We start from the raw sequence: 20,348 nt of genomic DNA, 5'->3' as shown, positions 1-20,348 counted from the left end.
ATAGTGTCAAAGACAGGAAAAAACAATCGTATGTACTTTGATAAACCACAAACCATAGATTTACAAACTGCACTATATACTCAGCAGAATAATGCAAATGTTTCAAAGCCAAAAATGGTCTAACAATCCCATTGTATGCTGTAATACAGTAATAATAATAAAAAATATGCTGTCATTTTGTTACATACTAAATGTTAAAGGTGCTAAGGTACCTGCTGGAAATACTTGTCACAGTTTATATATTCCTTTTCGTGGGAGTCCTGCAGCTTGTTTGTCTTGACATACTGCCACAGGGCTTGGATGATGCAGGAGCGGGTCTGGGTGTGAATGCCCAGCAGACGTGCAAGCCGAGGGTCAAGCTTAAACTGGGGTGGCTTGAGGAAGGAGATAAAACATTCACTTAAAAGGGATCCAACAAGGCCATTGTCATTATAGAAGTATACAGTAGATATGCTAACAAAAAGGTCACTTTATAATGCAATTGAAATCACTACTATTCACTGCTTTACAAAGTGAAATTCGTCTTATTCTTTGCAATTGCAAAAAAGACTTGCATTCCAAATAGGAATGTAAATGTGCCAAATGGTCAACCACTGCACAACCATCAACGATCAAGTTAATAGCTCACCCATCAGAGTTCATGCATATGTTGAGATTTCCAAGTGCCAAATTCAATTAGCATGAGAATGGTCCTGGATAGTGACTGTCATGGACCATCACATCACCCAAATTTAAAAATTTTTCCTCATACCCATTTGGTCCACATACTTGCCTGTATGGAATAAAAGAATGTGCCATACCATATCCCAAGTCATATACCCCGATATTTAACACCCATAATATTCTTATAATGCACACATTCTTATTTAAGATTTTATACCCATTTTTGGGGAGATAGCCGATTCGCATGGTAACGTCAGAACACCCCTCTTCTGTGGTACGCTATGATAAATTTTGAAGACAAAGTAATTTTTATACTTAATAGCAAAAGTAATTCCGTAATTAAACAAGTGTTCCACGGAAGTTGGACAGCAGAACAGTATTTTGTGCCTTACTTTAAACTGGGCAATGTTTTTACAATCTGTTTGTCAGTAAAGCAGTAGTCAGTATTTTATTATATAATTATTAACCAGTAAACAAAAACCCATTAAGTTTACCTACTGCCTTTTGTAGGCATTAAGTATCTGAAGTTTGTGTGGGTGTTCTAATGAATTGTAGCAATGACAAAAATTGAAAATGAACTATTAATTTGACAGACTTATAACTAATTATGACATATTACATTTTCACTAGATTCTATATTAATTTTGCCCAAAATTAATTTATGTAATGCCGGGCTCACACTGTGAGATTTTTAATTGTCGTTTGCGGATGTTGTTAGTCGGACTGTACAAACATGATCCCCATATCACACTGTAGGAGCTCAGTGGTTATAAAGTCAGACTATACAACAGTCAAAAACTGACGCACACAAGAAAAAGTATCGTCCGAAGTTTGACATTATCAATCCGCATTTTCTCACTCATGGTAGCTAGCAAGCAAGCGAAAACAATCTGTTGCGTAAATATTGTTCATGACATGCCTTCATAATAAAAACGCCACACAAACTCTCCATAACTCAATAAGTATCTCTTCTTGCTGTACTGTCCAGCTGAGACGTTTCGACATTTTCCATGAGGTGGTTTGAAGTTGTCGTGATAATTGCGTTATCAGGTTTGTCGCTCCTATTGGCTCTTGGTTTGATGGTCATTGTAACAAAAGTCAAACTTTCTGACACTACCAGAATTTAATCGGTAAACAAATTATCGCAATGGCCATTATAAGACTACAGATTTTAGCATAAAAATATAGGAATCTTTTAGGATTCTCAAAATGTACCTCTGACAAAAAAAAATTGCACAGTGTGCATCTGCCTTAAGTAGAAATTCTTGTTCTTAGTCAGCAGTCCAGCAAGTCAGCAGACTGAGAGGCAAACGGTGCTTTCTAGAAAGTGTATAAATCATCTAAAATGTGTTATACATTTTTACACCACAACTCTGGAATCTGATTGGTCACTAGGTGTGAATTATTTTTGTATAACAGCGCAGTTTGTATATAAATTCTGACTGTCACGTGAATGAAGGGTTTATATTAATCTGCTCATTAGTATGTAATTGTTTCCATAGTTACAGCTCATATGCTTTTATGATGAGCGCTCTACATAATCAAAGAGAAATAAGAACCGGATTTTTTTGCGCAAAAAGCAGAAACGTTGGTGTCGTGAAATTTTTGTTAAAAGACATATATTTAGCATTTGTAAGAGTCAAAGTTTCCCCACTCAGAAAAGTTTATGCCCTCTTGATTTTCTGTAAAATTTTTGCGTTTGTTTCTTGAGACAGATGGTGAATGATGAGGGAATGATTGTACAAACAGAACAATAAGTGTGAACAAACCATTTGTGCATTATTTTTGCATAACCAAATGCTTATTTGTTATTCCTGACATATTAATAAAATGTTTTATTTCATGAATATTTAAGGAATATTCTTTTTTTTTTCTCAATCTTGAATGAGAGAGAAAAAATCTGGTTACCACAGTAGTCAATCACAAATCAAAACCAAACCAAACAAAAAGAGCAACAACAAAAGCTTGACAACGAGACACACAGAAGCTGGAACTAGTATGGTGACACTGATTGGGAGAAACAGGAAAAAGGTGTGAGTACTCTCGTTGGCTTATGCAAGGGTTGATGGGTAATGCAAATCTTGTACAATTCAGCACAACCCTGACACATTGCTAGAAGTGATGATTTGTGAAAAGGTTCCTGTAAAAATGTAGTTAGAGTGAATCTAATTACAATACTAGTTGGTATTGTATGTTAAATAATGTAAATGATCACACCTGGTAATCAAGCATTAGAAGCAGTGTGCACCGAACATTCACGTCTCCAGGCCTCTTCACCTGGAAGCCATCCGTCTCCTGGGTTGTGGGAGTGCGATGCCACTAATGGAGCAAAGAGAAGACAATGGACCAAGAATTACACACATTTCCTTCTGAGATTATTGAAAATGAAGGCCGATTATATTGCTTTTGCTATATGCTGAAGGCATCTGGATTTGAGATGAAATTTATCTTTTATACTGTGATATTAAACTACTGGGTGGCAGACCATCCGATTTTTTTTTGGTGAGCAAAAGGATTGGAACAAAGTCTTGAAATACACATGCTTTTTTTTTTTTTTTTTGCCTTTACTAATTGTTTGTGTTGAAGGGATTCTTTGTTCAGTCTCTTCTTCAAAAGGTGAAATGCTGCTTAATTGGGTTAAGGTTTGGTTAATATCTACGCCTGTCTAAAACCTTCCACTTTTCCTCCTAATGAAGGCATTTGTTGGGATGGCAGTGAGTTTTGTGTCATACTCTTGCTGCATTGTGAATTTCCTCCTAATTAGTTTCGATACATTTCTATGTGAAGGGTCAGACAAGGTTTCTGTAAACTTCTAAATTCATTCTGCTGCTTTCATTTGAGTCACATCATCAATAAAGATTAGCGACCCTGTTCCATGCAAGCCCATGTACTGAATTTACCTCAGCTGAGCTTGTTTTTTGGATTAAGAGCAATTCCTTTCTTTCTCCAAACTTTAACCTTTCCAGCACTTTGGTAGAGGCCTCTTGTATGGCCTCTAGACTTCTGTTCTCAAAGTCTTGGATTGTGATACCTTCAACCCTGTCCTGTGTGGACTGTTGGTGATGTTGCTTTTTTTTTAGGTTTTCTTTACAGTTCCTGACAATTGTATTGCCACCAAATGCTCCCGTTTTCCATTTTGACCTGTTCCATGTCTGGTTATTGGAACATCAATGATTTTCACTTGCTTTTTTCCCATAGGCTCCTCTCTGGTTTTATACAACGAATGCTCTCTTCGCAGATGAAACCCAGGGCTCAAAGCAAAAGTAGACTTGGAGCTATTAACTGTTTAAACAATCAACAAGGAACATAGTCTAGTAATTTAGCTCACATTAAAAATGTGTCATGTTCTAAGTTAACACTAGATGTAAATATCAGAAAATGAATGTTGAAACGTTGATCCATCGTCTCATATTCATCTTTAGAGCTCAAACTCAATCATTTTTAATGTAGCGCTAAAACAAAAGAGCTGGCCTTGCTGTTCCAATACGTTCCGAGGGGAACGTTCATTAACCCAAGGGCATTACAGGCGAGTACAATAACTGCAATGAATACGAGCAAAGTCTAAGCAGTGTCTGCCTGTGAGTTGTGCTCATGATTCAAAGGCTTTTAATTGGACTCTTCTGTGGATCTAGTTAGCGAATACCATGATTATTAAAATGGCTTTTTGATGCTGTTTTGTTGGAATGCTGTTTGTCTAGAGTTCAACTGAAACTCTTTAATACTAAAGACCTTTATAGACACTTATTTTTGCTGAAAGTATGACTATCTCCCAGTGGCCCTTCAATCATAATAGCAGTGACTCATAGCTCAACTCACTTAGTGTTGTTGGACACAGGATGAGCTCTCAAGGCCTCCCTAAGCAGGTAAATCACTGTTTTATTACACACCTCAGTCTGGTATGTGGTTTGATAAAAACCTGCAGGCACCAAGGACATTTAGGAGTACAGTGAATAAACACACACACACACACACACACACACACACACACACACACACACACACACACACACACACACACACACACACACACACCATTTTTCTGCAAAACTATGGCTGGAGAAAGACAATGCTATTGGGTTGGTGGTAAAGACCTTTTTAAAAGCATACTGACCTAACTATAGCCTGCTAACTATCCATAAATAAAAACATCTATAAGTATTTAGTGGAATGCTCAGGGTAGCATCAACAGCATCAGCAAGTTGCTCAAACGTCATTAAGTACTGCGCTTACTGTTGCAGAGAAAAATATCCAGTTATATTGGAAAACACGCAATTCTTTAAAAATCACATATTAAAACAAAAAAAAGAATGGAGGGGAGACTAAAGCAATATGTTTAGTTTCTCAAGTGCAGTAATATTTTGGTAATATTTTGCATTCCATTATGTACTGGAAAAAATAAATTCTTCTTGCTTCATTGCCATGGCTCAAAAGTGTCATGGACAATAGTTTATGTAAGATATTGCTATGGTAACTCAAAAAAATTATTTTTTTGATCCAGTGAGTTTATCTTGCACCAAAAAGCTCATTGTGCCACTGTAAAAGAGTGTTTTGGTGCTAAAAAGAGTACAAAGGAGCAAGACTGCAAACTAGGGCTGTAGCTATCGATTATTTTAGTAATCGGGTATTCTACGGATTATTCCGATTAATCGGATAAGAAGTCATTTTTAAAAGAGCAATACTAAATATACAAGCGAAAATAAGACAGGTCTCTTAAAATGAACAAGTAATTTGTTTTCTTTTTAGAAAAATATTAACATTTTTATTGCGGAAATTGCAATCCGTGAAAACTAAACCCATTTAGGGCATTTCATTTCGTTGGAAATGATCCCAAACATTGGAAACTTTCTGTCGTTTTCTTTGGACTGAATCGTCTCCTCACCTCGCACTGTTTTCTCCTCATTCCTCCATTTTTTATTCTGCGGCGTCTTCTGTATAGTTTGGAAGCCTGTTTCCACTTAAAAAAATGTTCACCTAATTCCAACTTTATTTCTCGCAATTCCAACTATTTCTCGTAAACCTCCAAAATGTCTGGTGCATCCACCTGTAGTCATGACGTGGGCCTGAAGTTTGAAGCTGTTGGTGTATGAATGAGGCCTCCTCTGCTTCGTCTTGTTCCGTCTCCTCCAGAGCTAATTGTTAGACAGAGTTCTCTCCAGGGATCGGAGGCTTAGTTTGATACCTTGCGATTCTACTGATTGTAGCCTATTTTTATTTTCAGTGTGTAAAGATTTTTGGCACTACAGAGGGAGTGATGCTGCCCAATTGGCAAGAAAAAAAAAAATTGGAATTGCAGGAAAAAAAATTGGAATTGCAAAAATTAAAGTCAGAATTGTGAGAACTTTTTTTTTATGTGGCAGAAACGAGCTCCTATAGTGTTCACCTGTCCAGAGCACTCCAGAGTGTAGCGGGTGGTGCGTCAGTTATAATGGCCCGTGGGGAAACACAGTTTCTCAGCCTTGATTAATTTTTGTATTCAAATTATTCAAGTTATTAAAGGAATCGTTTCAGCTCTACTGCAAACTCCAAGGTCCTGAAGTTTCAAAAGAAGCAAACTCTGGGTTTAGATTAATATTTAACATAGATAAAGGTTTGGTCGTTCACCGATTCTGAAGCAATATCTAGTTCTCTTCCTTATCACATAACAGCCATTAAACAAGAAGGCAGAATGTTAACATGGGAAGCTAGCCATCGTGTATCGTGTATCACACACCTGCATATATTAGGCCACAGGACAGCGCAACACTCTTGGAGAAAAAAAACGATTAGTGGACTCCCACAAATAGTTAGTGTCTCGCTGATCGACCAGGAAAGAGAGCATAACATTACACGCACCCACCGCATAAGGAACTTACAAATGATAAATCTAATTAAAAGACAAACCATGACAAACTGCTGCTTCCTTCACTTACACTTACACTCATCCTTCAATTCACAACGGAACTGCTGTTGAGCGTGTACCCAGTTTCAAGTTCCTTGGAATACACATCTCTAAGGACCTCACCTGGTCTCTGAACTCTTCCATCCCGATCAGAAAGGCACAACAGCGCCTATATTTTCTGAGGAGACTTAAAAAGTCCTGTCTGTGCTACAGGATACTGGAGAACTCTTACCGCTGTACCATTGAGAGTATCCTCACAAACTGCATCTCAGTGTGGTACAGCAGCTGCACAGCTTCAGACCGTAAAGCCCTTCAGAGGGTGGTGAAAACCACCCAACGAATCATCGGTATTGAACTACCCACCTTGGAGAACATTTTCAAAAAACGCTGTTTGCAAAGGGCGAGGAGCATCATCAAAGATCCCTCTCACCCCAACCACGGACTGTTTACACTTCTCCCATCGGGCAGATGCTACCGTTGTCTCAGAGCCAGAACAAATAGACTGAAAAATAGCTTCTTTCCTGTGGCTGTTTCTGCACTAAACAGCTGATATGGTGTTAACAATCACCACTGCACTGTCACTTTTCTTCTGTGTTTTGCACTATTTTGCACCAGTTTAAAATCATGCGTACTTGCACCACCCAAAATCATTACACTTCTGCATTTTCTGGATTTTTTTTTCTCATTTTGTCTCTCATAGTTGAAGTGTACCTATGATGAAAATTACAGGCCTTTCTCATCTTTTTAAGTGGGAGAACGTCCACAATTGGTGGCTGACTAAATACTTTTTTTTGCCTCACTGTATATACATAAATATATATACACACACACACACACACACACACACACACACACACACACACACACTTATTCTGGCCCACAGCTGGTTTGCAAGAATACTTTGAAAACGGAGCTGGTGATTGGGGGAAAGTCAAAAAGTCAAAAGTGTCCTTTTTTTTTACCTTCATCTACCACGTTGTTAAGTTTACACATGAAATCTCAGATTATAAAAATAAATGTAATAAATTACATTTGTGAAACATTTAATAACCTTTAACCAACACCAAACACCTTTATTAATCTTAGTCATAGTCATGCAGGAATGTCGAACAGATGGATTCATACCTCTACTAAGTGGTTATCGGGGCCATACAGGTCCTTATCCAGCTCAATAACCAAACTCTTGAAGAATGAAGAAAACTTCCTTTTTTGCTTTCCAGGCTAATAGAAAAAAAAAGACAGTATTTATTTCGTTGTTACAATCAAAAGCACACACACACACACACACACACACACACACACACACACACACACACACACACACACAATATTGTTCATTGTGCATCTATAACTCAGCAATGCACAATGCAGGAAGTAGAGGGAAAAAAAGTATTTTACTCTGAACATACATTAAAATCGCTTTCAGAAAATGTTCTCCAAGGCTGTAACCCACTGAAGCACACTCGCTGGTATTCACAAAGCCCAATGTCATATCAGTCTTTTCACATCTTCCAGTTAAAAAAAAAACAATATCAACCTGAAATGACTAAATAATAGTTGTTCAATTGTGTAGAGTAATATATATATATATATATATATATATATATATATATATATATATATATATATACAGTGGAACCCACTTATCTCGACCTCGGTTAACTCAACAACCCTATTAAGTCGACGTTTTTGAAGTGGAACCGCCAAATTCTCGCTTTGTCTTAGGATTTTTTATCGGTTATGTCGACTTTTTATGTCGCCGAACCCTGATATCTCGAGCACAAGGGGGGAAAAATTTGCCATTTAACATCGGTTATCTCGGTGCAGCCGCAGAAGAACTTGCGAAAGTGGCGGAAAAATGAAGCCTTACAGATGCTACAGGTGTTGTATTGTATACTGGTGAATCTCTGCTATTAGTTAGTGCACATATGCCTTTTGTTGTTAAATGTTATGCGATGAACGGCAGGCGAAAGCCGTGCTTGGTAGGAACGCAGCGCGGAACGTGGGATGAGCAGCAAAAGCATAGAATGAACACCGGCAGGATCTGGGGGGGGAATCCGCAATGCGCTTTGGGAAGAAAAGAGCAGCCATTGAGAGAGTGCCGGTGGGAAGGCACGTACCGGGATACGCATGAGCCGCCGTGAACCAACCGCCGTGAACCAACATATACCAACAATAACGGACGGTGAGAGTGTGGAAGTTTAAATAGGAGCTGGTGATGATGATAAACGAGCACCATATGTGCGCGATTGAAGCCGGGAGCTTCAGAGAAAGCGGCCGAGAAAGCACCTGACACGCTGAAGGGGGCCGAAGGGGGTGTGGCAGGTGGATTCCTGACAGATAAACATGTACTGTATGTATTTTTATAGCATGCCTTCATCAAACAAATCGCGGCAACGCTGTTGTGTAAAAACCCCTCAAAAACACGTGCATGCACATTCTCATTTATTAACACACATCATGTACATAAAGAAATTTCAAGCACGTTAATATATTGCCGCCATTTTGATTTTCGTTTATCTCGAACATCGGTTATCTCGATGCTTTTTGGCGACCCCCTAGGACATCGACATAACCGGGTTCCACTGTATATATATATGTATATATATATACACATATTAATATATAAACATATGTATGACAACAGTGTGCTTCAAAATAAAATGCATTTTATTGGGAAGTTTGGAGTTTGCTCACATCATCTAGCAGCTTGCCTTCTACTCTCAGCTCCCAGGATGCAATGCTGCCCTCTGAGTCGTCCGAATCAGGCTTGGCGGGGTTAAAGGTGTTCGAGATGTACAGTCGGAGCTTGCGCTTTTGCTTTTGAGAAGGATATTTATACATGAATGAATTGGAAACGGCTTATGATGGAAATTTTTATCCAATTGCAGTATTATTTACAGACACATCGCTATAATATCGCTATAACATTGCCAGTATTAATACCTGAAAGCTTATATAGTATAGTGTTTTATATACAGTTCATAGCAACAAATGACTGATTTCTTAAGTATGTATTTTTATCACTAGTTAAAAATCTATGATGGACACTGAAGATCAGGATAATCACTGATTATAGCACATACCTTCATCGGTCTCTTGAGCGCCTCTTGAATATCCACCCGCTTTCTCATAATAGTTTGATCCAGTTTGCGCTCAAAAGCCAAAAGGTCCATGTACGCCTGCGACTCGGGCACCAGCTCACGAATCTAATGGGACGAGGTGACATGTGAATGAGTAACACGGGTGATGACAGCCATTGTTAATCTCCCACAACATCTTTAACTGCATGAATATATCATTTATCTCATGTGGTGCTAAAACAGATCAGGTGAAGTTCTCTGAAGTCTGAAGGTGACGTTGCTCATTACTCTTCCACTAATTAACTAATCAGCTTAAAGTGCTGAACCTGACACTGAAACCAAGCCAAGAAAATCGAAAAGAAATATGCCCTTTCCTTTCCTTGTTATTCAACACGCTCCAGATTTTTCATTGTGTTGCATCATTCAGAAGCACAATAAACCCAGAGCATCTAGTGCTCTTGCTAAAGACAAAAATAAAGTGTAAAGGATACAGAACATGCATTCGAAATAAGCATGGGACAAAAACTATCCTGTCATTCATTCTGTTTTTTCCTCTCTTCTCTGTAATAGTAATAGTCAGAGATGCACATTTATCCCAGCTGCACCATGGCTTTCCTCCACAATCATTTTTTTTATCCTGTGGCACCTCTCAGTGAACTTATGGAGCAGCCGCCGCACCGTTACACACCCCAAGAACTAAAAAACCGCACACACTCCTGAAGGCAGGAGAGGTGCCCTTGTTACAGCACACATTCCCGCGTCGCAACCCCTAATTCCCTCCCATAGAACCAGCCAATGGATTTACCTGTATCGTCGACTTGGAACAAAACAAAACAATGCAGGACACAGACAAAACAAAGAGAAAGAATAACCACAGAGATGCACCTCACCCTCTGAGGGAGAATCTTGTCTGCCATTTTCCTTCTCTTGGCACTACAAATGGGGAAAACAGGGATAGAAAGAAATAGGGAGAGAAAGAGAGAGAGAGAGAGAGAGAGAGAGAGAGAGAGAGAGAGAGAGAGAAGAACGCATGTTACTATGGTGACTGATAGCAGAGTCCACAGGCCATCTGCTGAATAACTGGGACCCGTCCAGAATTGTTCCAGCTGTGCATGTGTGTGTATGTGTGTGTGAGAGAGAGAGAAAAGTAAGAGAGATATAGAGAGGAAGCAGAGTAGTTACAGTTAGAAAGAGAGAAGGAGAGAGAAAGACTGGATAAATGAAAAGGAAAAGGTGCAAGGAAGTGTGATATTAAGAGCAATTCTGGAGATTCAGAAGATGTTCGTTCGTATTCTTTGCGAGTGTGTGCGTGCATTTGTGCATCCAGTGAAACCCATGCAGATACAACACGGTGCTGAATCACTAGGAAGAACTGAAGCAAAGCCAATTTGTCCTCTCTTTATGCTCTCTCCTGCATTATGCTTTTTTTTTTCTCAATTTCGTTTTCACACGGGTGATTCAGAGCGAAATCCCAGGTTCCTCTGTCCATTTTATAAGGTTTGCTCAGTCGTAGGAAGAAAACATGAATGCAAAGAAAGTCGATGTGTTCTGGAAAAATTAAAATTGGACAGTGAGATACTGACTTTTGCTAATTGCACTAAATCATAGCTGGGTGCAATTTACCCTAATTAAATGGAATCAAGTGATTTATTCAAAGTAAAAAAAAAAAAAAAACCTACACTTCACACTTTGTCTTTCACACATGCTGAAAGTGCTAACAAGATTTCAGGAAACTGGCAGGTTTCATCATATCTTAATTTGGCCCTTATCTCATGACCTTTAAACATTTACAACGTATGTGTTACGTTGTGATTCACATGTGACCCTCTGTTTGCCAATCCTCAGCATTTATAATAGACGATTGATCAAATCATGGCTCAGTGACTCAATGAAGCAGTACCACAAGGCCCAAAAACAAGGATGTTCTTGGTACACTTTTCCCCACACACATGAATTCTTCTTTACACCAGGGCTCAAGCAAAATTCTGTATTACAGTGGATCAGAAAAACAACTGACCACCTACTACTTTCTTGACAGGAACACATGAATGTTATCTTATTTATTTACCTGAAGAGTTAGAAAGATGATTGAAGAAAGACGATTGGACACCAGATTGATAAAACTTTCTTTCGGCTTCTCCCGTTAGGGGTCGCCACAGCGGATCATCCGCATGTTTGATTTGGCACATGTTTTTACACTGGATGCCCTTCCTAACGTAAGAGTGGCTGGGGTTGGTTCCCTGACCGGGGATCGAACCCGGGCCGCAGCGGTGAGAGCGCCGCATCCTAACCACTAGACCACCAGGGACCCTGGACACCAGATTAATAATATGCAGTAAAAAGGTGAAACAAAACATGTCACCATTTAATACTGATTGTAGTGGACCTGGAAGCTATCTGGGCAACAGAAAGACAAACTCTTACACGGATAATAAGTAAAGCACAGTATCAGAACAGAGCTGTGAGGCGGCGTCACAACATTACCCGACAGCACATATCATTCTATCACATCTATCACACCACTGACTCATTACACTTCACTTCTTTCTCTTCTTCACACCTCATCACAACACATTAGCCTGTTCAGAAATAAGCCCGATGCTTACAATTCTACAGTCCTACAGTATAACTGAAAAACATATGGCTCCCTTGATGGAGGAAATATATGTCTACAACCATTTGCCCCCTGAGTGGAATAGAGATAAACTTTCCCATAGCCCTTCACTCCCACCCTTAGACCACAGAGCTCCTCTGGGAGCAGCTGAATAGACCGAAGAGGTTGGGAACTATAGAAAACTCGGATGTGGGTTTAGACGTGTGGATGAATGATAGCTCTACAGGAAACCTAGCTAATATTCTAAGTAAAGGAGCCTAGAATACTGTATAAATAATAAAAAAATTTACCTTCAGCAGGAGAACCTACATTAGAGGCAGTAAAGTTATGTTTGTGCACTGAAGAATACCATGCAATCATCACCGATGGCTAAGACAAGGGCAGGTGTTTATCATATCTAACATGCATACACGGAGATCATGTTCATTCTCTTAAAAACGCGCGTTTATGTTTACTGGGAGCATTTTTGGAGTGAGGAAAGATTGAAATGAAATTTCATCCTCACTTCTCATAGTACTTTCAGGAATGCATACATGCATTAGGACCATACAAGGCTAGTAATGCTATCATCTAATGAGCAAATCAATCACAAACTCAAGTCTAACATGCAGCATAGTTTACTGCCTACTTGGATCCAATTGCTGGCTCAGATTGGACCTCTCGCAAGTCCAGCGGTCTTGCAGAAACATCATTGGCTCCTTGGAATCCCAGTGGTTTCCTATAGGTTCAAATTTAGTAACTAATGATAAGGATTAAATAGTAAAATTCATGTGTACAAAGGTTTAAAAGGACTGTCAATATGTTGTAAGACAAATTATCGGCCCAATCTTAGAAATCTAAAAAAAAAAAAAAAAAACTAAATAACCCTAAAATTATCAAAAAAACCTCCTACATTTATCAGACAACATTATCCAGAGCGACTTTGAATTAGCTAATGTTTTTTCAGTGAATTTGAACTCATGACCTCCTGATCAGAAGACCAACATCCTAACCAGTGAGCCTAACCTTACCCCTCAAACTGCAACTAGCTTAAGATAAACTAGTATGAATTTGTTCTTGATTTGAAATGCATACTATAAAGAATGAATAGTATAAATAAAGCATCTTCTGCTGGTTGAGCCTGCCTCAGTGATGATGGGCTATATTGCTTGTGGAGTTCATCAAGATATACTACAGCAAAACCAAGCTATAAACATCATAATGACGACACTGAAGTCAATGTCATGCTTACATGATAACTAAGGATCAAACCAGTGTGGCTTTGATATAGAGTAATATGTTCTCAATTAGGTTATGTTTCTGGTAAAGGGTGCAAACTTAAAAAAAAAACAACAACATAAATAAACATTACTAAAAAAGAGAGCATCATGTTAAAAAAGCTCAGGAAATGCTATTATTCTCCAAAGGTTTAAGAATTATTTCATACATTTTGAATCAAAAGCTTCCAGGAATAGAAAAGCAAGAAAAAACGCTCAATTTATAGAACAAGAAATCAATGAAAATGAGAAATAAAATGGTCAATAACAGCAAGAGATCAGGATTATAGTATGTGCTATGTAGGCTTATAGTATTCAAAGTGTCACAATCTTAGACTTTTATTGGTCTGGGTGTTCTTTCCTCGATTGCGGTGATTAACAAACCTATAGCTAACACACGCTGTGTGAACAGACGGACAAAAAAAGGTGTAATGTATTAAAACACAAAGAAGTGAACTGTAGAAAAAAAAAGTACCATCACATTAAGAGGGCAATGAAATCATTCGTTTTTTTTTCTTTTTTCTTTTGTGATGCCTTCCTATTTTTGCAGCATCTAGACAGACTTAACCAGCACTCAGTTAGCTACATGTGGAGCATGACATAAATAATCCTCTGCTTGAACTGAAGAACACAGGAATTAGACACAAACAGATGATGATGCAAGTGGAAGGCAAATTTTTGCCCTTAATATTTCAGGGCCTATAATTAAAACGACACCTTCAACACAGTCTGCACCTGCCGTAACTCCCAAAGCATGCATGCTCGTTCTGGTCACTAGATGGTGCAGGGATAGAAAAGGACGCATGAAGAGGACAAGACAAGGTCAGCATCGAACGAGGAGACAATCATTACAAAATTGCAAAAGCAGCTAAAATGTTGAATCTGATAATCATTGATTACGTTCATACAATGTCAGATTTAAATAAAGTAAGTGCTTTGTGGATTCGGGATGTACATGGTACTCACTTTCTAGGCCGGGTCTGGACGGGCGTGGCTTGCACCGGTGGTGTAGTAGTGGGCCGTTTGCGGTTTGGGTCCAGTGTGGTGTTGGGCATCCCAGGCCGAATCGGGGGTGTTCCACCATATGGGGGACCGGGTGGACCCATAGGGGCACCTTGGTGGGGCATCCGAGCCCCTGAGGTCATACCTGGACGCTGTGTGGGCAGAAACATCAAGTCACTATCAAAGCATCAGTGGTGGACTATCAGTGCATTCTTTGCTGGCCATAAACAATCAATTAAAATCACTGACTTACGTTTATATCCAGTTTTTTTTCCCATGAATATATCTTCAATTATTCCCAATGTTATCAAAGCGTATCTCTCTGGTGCGCTGCTCCTAGACACGAGTGTCTGTATACGTGTTTCTATCCGATCAGATTGTAGCCGTCACCTTACGTGTTGCTGTAAGGCCACCACTATGAGCACGGCAGGCTTTTTTTTACCACAACCATCACAGTTCACAGGCTTCAGAACATGTTGGCATTTTCACTTGCTTTGACTGAATGCCAGTTTGCCTTCATTTCAAATCGCAATGCCTGGAAAAATGCCCAAACATGCACAGAAACCCCGGGGTACTTTTATGAGGTGAATATCGATGCTTCTGTTTGAGATTATGTATTATCTAATGTATGTATGATCTATTATCTGTATATATGATGAGGCAATGCGGCTGTGGCTACAGTGAAAGGAGACTTGAATTGTGTTAATTAGGTTTCTTGCGTTAGTAATGACATTCATGCTCACTGCATGAAAAACCCGTCTGTGATGCAGCGTCATAATGATGTTGAGAGGTGAATTAAGAGGTGGATTGACTCAGGTAGGACACCACTGAAGGTGGTGAAATGCATGGCCTGTATATTTTTGAATACAGGTTGTCCCCCTATCTTACGGTGGACTTTACGAGTGGAGGCTACGTTTGCCTGCGGCACGAAATGTAAAATATACAATTTTGTTGTATTATTATCGCCATTGTAAGATTAAAAATTTGAACCATCGGGGATTAAAATTGTTCAGTGGATAATTTAAACATTTATATAATGCCTGCATGCTATAAATAAAAATACCTGAACATAAGTGCGCATAGACACGGCGCACTGTACAGCTCTACAGTTTCACTGTAGTTTCACTAGGTCGAGAGCTGTGCAGTTCAGTCGTGTATTGGCCTTCCGCTACCGAGCGCTGATCTAGGTCACGGCCACACACACCTGTCCCTGTCATTTCAAAAGCAACAGCTGCAGCAAGACTGAAGCAGGATCATACTGCAGCTTAAGCAAAGGCAGCCTGGTGACACGAAGCAACTGAACAATCATTCTGCTGTTTCATTGTCTGAACAGCTCAGTGTGTATTTTTCTTTTTCATAGTAATATAGGAATTTATCATCCGACTATATCCATTACACTATAGATTTCTTTGTCTTTTTTGGGGAGGAAACTACCATTTCTATAGATTTCTTCTTTGAAAAGTCTTAACCACAGTTTCACAAGAGTGTACAATAGAGTGTACAATGTATTACACTTTATGTTTATTTCTTAGATCCAAATTCCAATACACTATTTTGACAGAAAAAATACATAGACTCCTTGGACTCCTTATGACAGCATGAAAAACATTAAATATCAGAATATGGAAAAAAGTGTCATCTTTGTTCATTTAACCATGGTGTGGTTGTTGCTGCTAGATTGCCTGGTTGGAGGATTTTAGAAGTTTCTATAGTCAATAACTCAAATAATCACTCTTTACAACCGGGGTGTGCTGAAAAGCATCTCAACATGCAAAACATCTAACTGTAAAGTGGATGGACTGCAACAGCAAAAGACCACAATGGCTTCTACTCCTGTTAAGCAAGAAAAGGAATCTGATGGGTACAGAGTCAAAAAAAAAATCACCTGGTCTTCTTTCTGGTATTTAAGTACCCAGTTTCACTGAATCGGTGCCTGTAATATACTCAGATTCTTGTTCTTGGCTGAAAGGAGTGGAACCTGATGTGATTTTCTGCTGTTCTAGCTCATTCAGGGTTTGTAATTTTTTGGAATGATTTTCCACATACTATGGTTGTAGAGTGCTTATTTTAATTACTATAGACTTTCTGTCATTTCAGACCAGTCTGGTCATTCTCGTCTGAACCCTCTCAACAACATTTTTCAACCTGCAGACCCTTCGCTTTTTTTTTTTTTTTTTTTTTGCTTTTTTACAGTAAATTTAGATACAAGTGTATTTGGCCATATGTATTTAAATTTCATTTTAATACTTTCCTTCCACTTCTCTTGCTTAATATTCTGTCTTGTATCTTGAATGCTGCTGTAACATTAGAATCCCCCCACCTTGGAATTAGTAGTGTTATATTATCTGTCTTCTTCTTCATAATCCCTTCATTCATCTATAACGTGCTTTATTTTAGTTAGGGTTTTAAATTCTAAATACTGCTTTAAAGTAATCCTCAGTAATGAAGAAAAGACGCTGCTTTGAAAACATGACATACGTCCTATAAAGAAAGTTTTTACAGTGTGGGTTTTTTATGGTGCATTCTAGAAAAGTCATCACCGGCCACATTTTTTCGTGTCCTGCGACACAAAAAGTCACCTACACAATTATTGTTTAAAAACACTGAACAGCTGAATTAGTCACTTATGACTCACACACCAGCTCAAAGTCACTGGAACTCGCAGGACGTCAGGAGAAGCTGTGAGAGCATTTGGAACTGGCGCCAAAGCTCACAGCTCCCGTGCTCACCATAATGCACCACTGCCAGACATGGTGCAGTGACCCTCCTGTCCTGACCCGTTCACCCTTCCCAAAGTAGACCGAACCCCAGGGTACCCTGGGTCAGTTCAATCCCAGCGCCTGCGGGAGGGCACAGAGCGGTGGGCCGTGAACATGTGGACACAGCATGAAGTGGCAACAACTCTCAAGGTCGCAGTGGAAGTTTGAAGCACAGAGGGAGGTTGGACCGGGCATCAGGAACAGCACCGGGCTGCCACGGAAGGCTCATTACAAAAATAGCACTAATGATGAAGCACCACTCGCTCTTCTGCTTTTCAGTAACCGAGAGATGAACTTAAACAGGAATGTTTACATGATTACACTTCTATTCTAATATTTACTTGATTATAACACATTAGGGATAGAAAAATTCACCTGTGCATCGACATAAAAGTTATGATACATCGATTTTAAAGTGTGCATCGTTGGCATTTGTATCAAGATGCGTTTTTGTAACATATTGCATCGGTAAAAAAACGCTGTACTAATATTTTATAATTAGCAGATGCGCCACACTTTTAATTATTTAGAAAGAGACCAATAATTTGTGACCAAGGAATATGACGTATCGCAACACTACAGCTGTGTCTTGAAACTCACATAGAATATATATTAACATGGCAGAGGTAGAGCTGTATCGCATCGCATCGGTAACAGCTTTATATGTTTATTAAATGTATCGTATCATCGTCTATGCATCGAGATGCGAATCACATTGCCCTCAGTTATGGAGATACACATCTCTAGAACACACTAATCATTTTTTTACGGCCTTTTGTCTGTGTTCAACGTTTTTTCAGGCTTTTGTACAATGTAAGAACACATTTATCATTCTGCACTGTGTCTGGGCAGGAGTGTAAAACTCTAGCACAAACACGTCAATCTATAGAGATTCTTAGCACTTGATGTGCATGCCAAGAAACTTGAAACTCTATTTATGTAGATAATTCCTAACCTTCCTACACTAAACAGACTTTTCAGAGTCTTTCCGAACCTACATACTTGTGAGGAAAACCTTCAATATTTAACCATTAAATATTGTACCTGTTACTAAATACATTTATTTCAAGTGTTATGATAAAAGCCATCACAACATCCTCATGAAATCAATGTAACATCATATTGCCCATGCCTGCAGAGAACCAGACAAAACAAACAGATTTTAAAGCATTTCATCTTCCATGCTGTTATAAGAGGTGGTAACAGAAAAGAAACTCAAAGATGGAAGTGTATCAGTTATTTCAATGAAGCTAATCATGTGTTTTTCCGATCGCACATTCGCATACGAGTGCACATCATTCGAGAACGGGGTATTTGCCTTTGCATTTATGTGCACAGCGGCTTGCCAAATTGAAAATGGAAAATCAAGGTCTTAACAAGTATGAATCTGGCATAGCGATGAGAGTTACAGTGATGCCTTCGTTTCTAAGTGTGTTTTTGTCGTCGTCAAGCTTCGGTCTCCGCTTATACCGAAAACCTTTCAATTGTAATTTCACTTGTCAACAAGGTGGGCCGTGAAAATCAGACAGTATGTGTGGAGGAAGTGTGCCAATTTTGTGAACGAAACCATAGCATTATTGTGGTTTTATTAGAAACAGTTTTCACTGACTGTTCTGTGATTTACTTCATGTCACTTGCTTGTACCGACTGTGAAATATACGTAGTACATTGGTTTTTCTGACAGACACAAACATACACTGTATGGACAAAAGTATTGAAATACCTGCACTTTCCAGCCGTTTGTTCCCCCCCCCCAAACTGTTACCACAAAATTCGAAAGCACACAATTGTATATGATGTTTTCGGATGCAGTAGCATTAATTTTTCCATTTACTTGGACTAGGACACCTGAGACAAAGTCAGCTCTATGAAGCCATCTCTTATCTCACTTATCTCACTTTATTGAACACCTTTGGGATGAATTGGAACGCTGACTGTACCCGAGCCCTCCTCAATCTACATCAGTAACTGATTTTACTAACACCCTTAAGGCTCAAGGAGAAATAATCTCCTTAGCCACACTCCAAAATCTAATGAAACATCTTCCCAGAAGAGAGAAGGTTATTATAACAGTAAATCGGGACTAAATGTGGAATAGGATGTTAAAATAGAAACAGTGTATAACAGTCCATTTATTGTATCTCGCTGGCCATGTATTATCAGGTTCAATGGAATTTGGTCCTTTCCAATTTTTTCCTTCAAAAATTTTGTTTCAAGAAAAAAGAAAAAGGGTACAAAAAAAAATGCACAGCGATTCATTCAACACCGGCACGGGCAGTTTGATCGTAAGCCGTAAGAACTCTCAGTGGAAAAGTTTATGCTTGGAGCAGACTAAACAGAGGAGGTGCAGTCTGCCGGGGCGAAACCAGAAACCTCCCTGTGAAGCGGCACGAGGCCTGGCTCACTCTCCCCTAATATCTTGCCCTGGCTAAACTTTCACATGCAATAATTTACTGTTCTGATCCTACGCTTTTCTCTGACGGCTGCTGCAGTGCTGCAGAGAAACGATTCTGACGATATTAGAAATTCATTTCGGGGGGGGGAGAGACACAAAACCCACTCTCTCACACACACACACACACACTCTCACTGTTTGCAATTGCCATAGAGTTTGTGATACACTGCACAAAAAAACAGCACGAACCACAAAACAGACATTTCACTTAATCCTAAGCAATCGTTTTAGATTCTAAAACATCCTGACAAACTGCCCAGACATACTCCAAGACTTTCCTGGCAGCGATGTACAATATCCGACAAGTGAATCTGCATTAAACTGGCATCAGAAACCCGAATCAGTTTCTGCCCACTTTTCCAACATTTCTTCACAGTGACCTGCACCAGCATCTGTCCCTCAACGCTTCATCTTTTCCTCCCCCTCTACCTCCCCCTCTCTCCTCAATCCTTTTCAAATACAATTCTAAAGGAAAACCTTGGCATCGCAATCCTTCGAGTACTCTGTCTGTCTCCAGAATACATTAATATGCTTATGCAGCATGCTCTCACCCTCTTTCTCTCTCTCTCTCTCTCTCTCTCTCTCTCTCACACACACACACACACACACACACACACACACACACACACACACACACA

General features: G+C 39.3%; 1 protein-coding gene across 5 annotated transcripts in view; it reads right to left on the bottom strand.

Moving 5' to 3' along the window:
• Positions 1–20,348, bottom strand: part of smarcd3a (SWI/SNF related, matrix associated, actin dependent regulator of chromatin, subfamily d, member 3a) — a 34,436-nt gene that overhangs the window by 7,538 nt on the left and 6,550 nt on the right. For 3 of the 5 annotated variants that reach the window (XM_046851202.1, XM_046851203.1, XM_046851201.1), the window contains exons 2-9: positions 14,461–14,648; positions 12,867–12,956; positions 10,515–10,557; positions 9,628–9,750; positions 9,239–9,361; positions 7,667–7,762; positions 2,881–2,982; positions 213–374 (exon numbers count right to left, since the gene is read on the bottom strand). In XM_046851202.1, the coding sequence (XP_046707158.1) occupies positions 213–374; positions 2,881–2,982; positions 7,667–7,762; positions 9,239–9,361; positions 9,628–9,750; positions 10,515–10,557; positions 12,867–12,956; positions 14,461–14,648 (927 nt within the window). Of the gene's footprint in view, positions 1–212; positions 375–2,880; positions 2,983–7,666; positions 7,763–9,238; positions 9,362–9,627; positions 9,751–10,514; positions 10,558–12,866; positions 12,957–14,460; positions 14,649–14,749; positions 20,345–20,348 lie in introns of those variants that run through there. The other 2 variants (XM_046851204.1, XM_046851205.1) reach the window with 2 other exon arrangements.

The sequence above is a fragment of the Silurus meridionalis genome, chromosome 6, assembly GCF_014805685.1.
Source record: "Silurus meridionalis isolate SWU-2019-XX chromosome 6, ASM1480568v1, whole genome shotgun sequence".
NCBI lineage: Eukaryota > Metazoa > Chordata > Actinopteri > Siluriformes > Siluridae > Silurus > Silurus meridionalis.
This window is presented reverse-complemented; position numbering and strand designations above follow the sequence as displayed.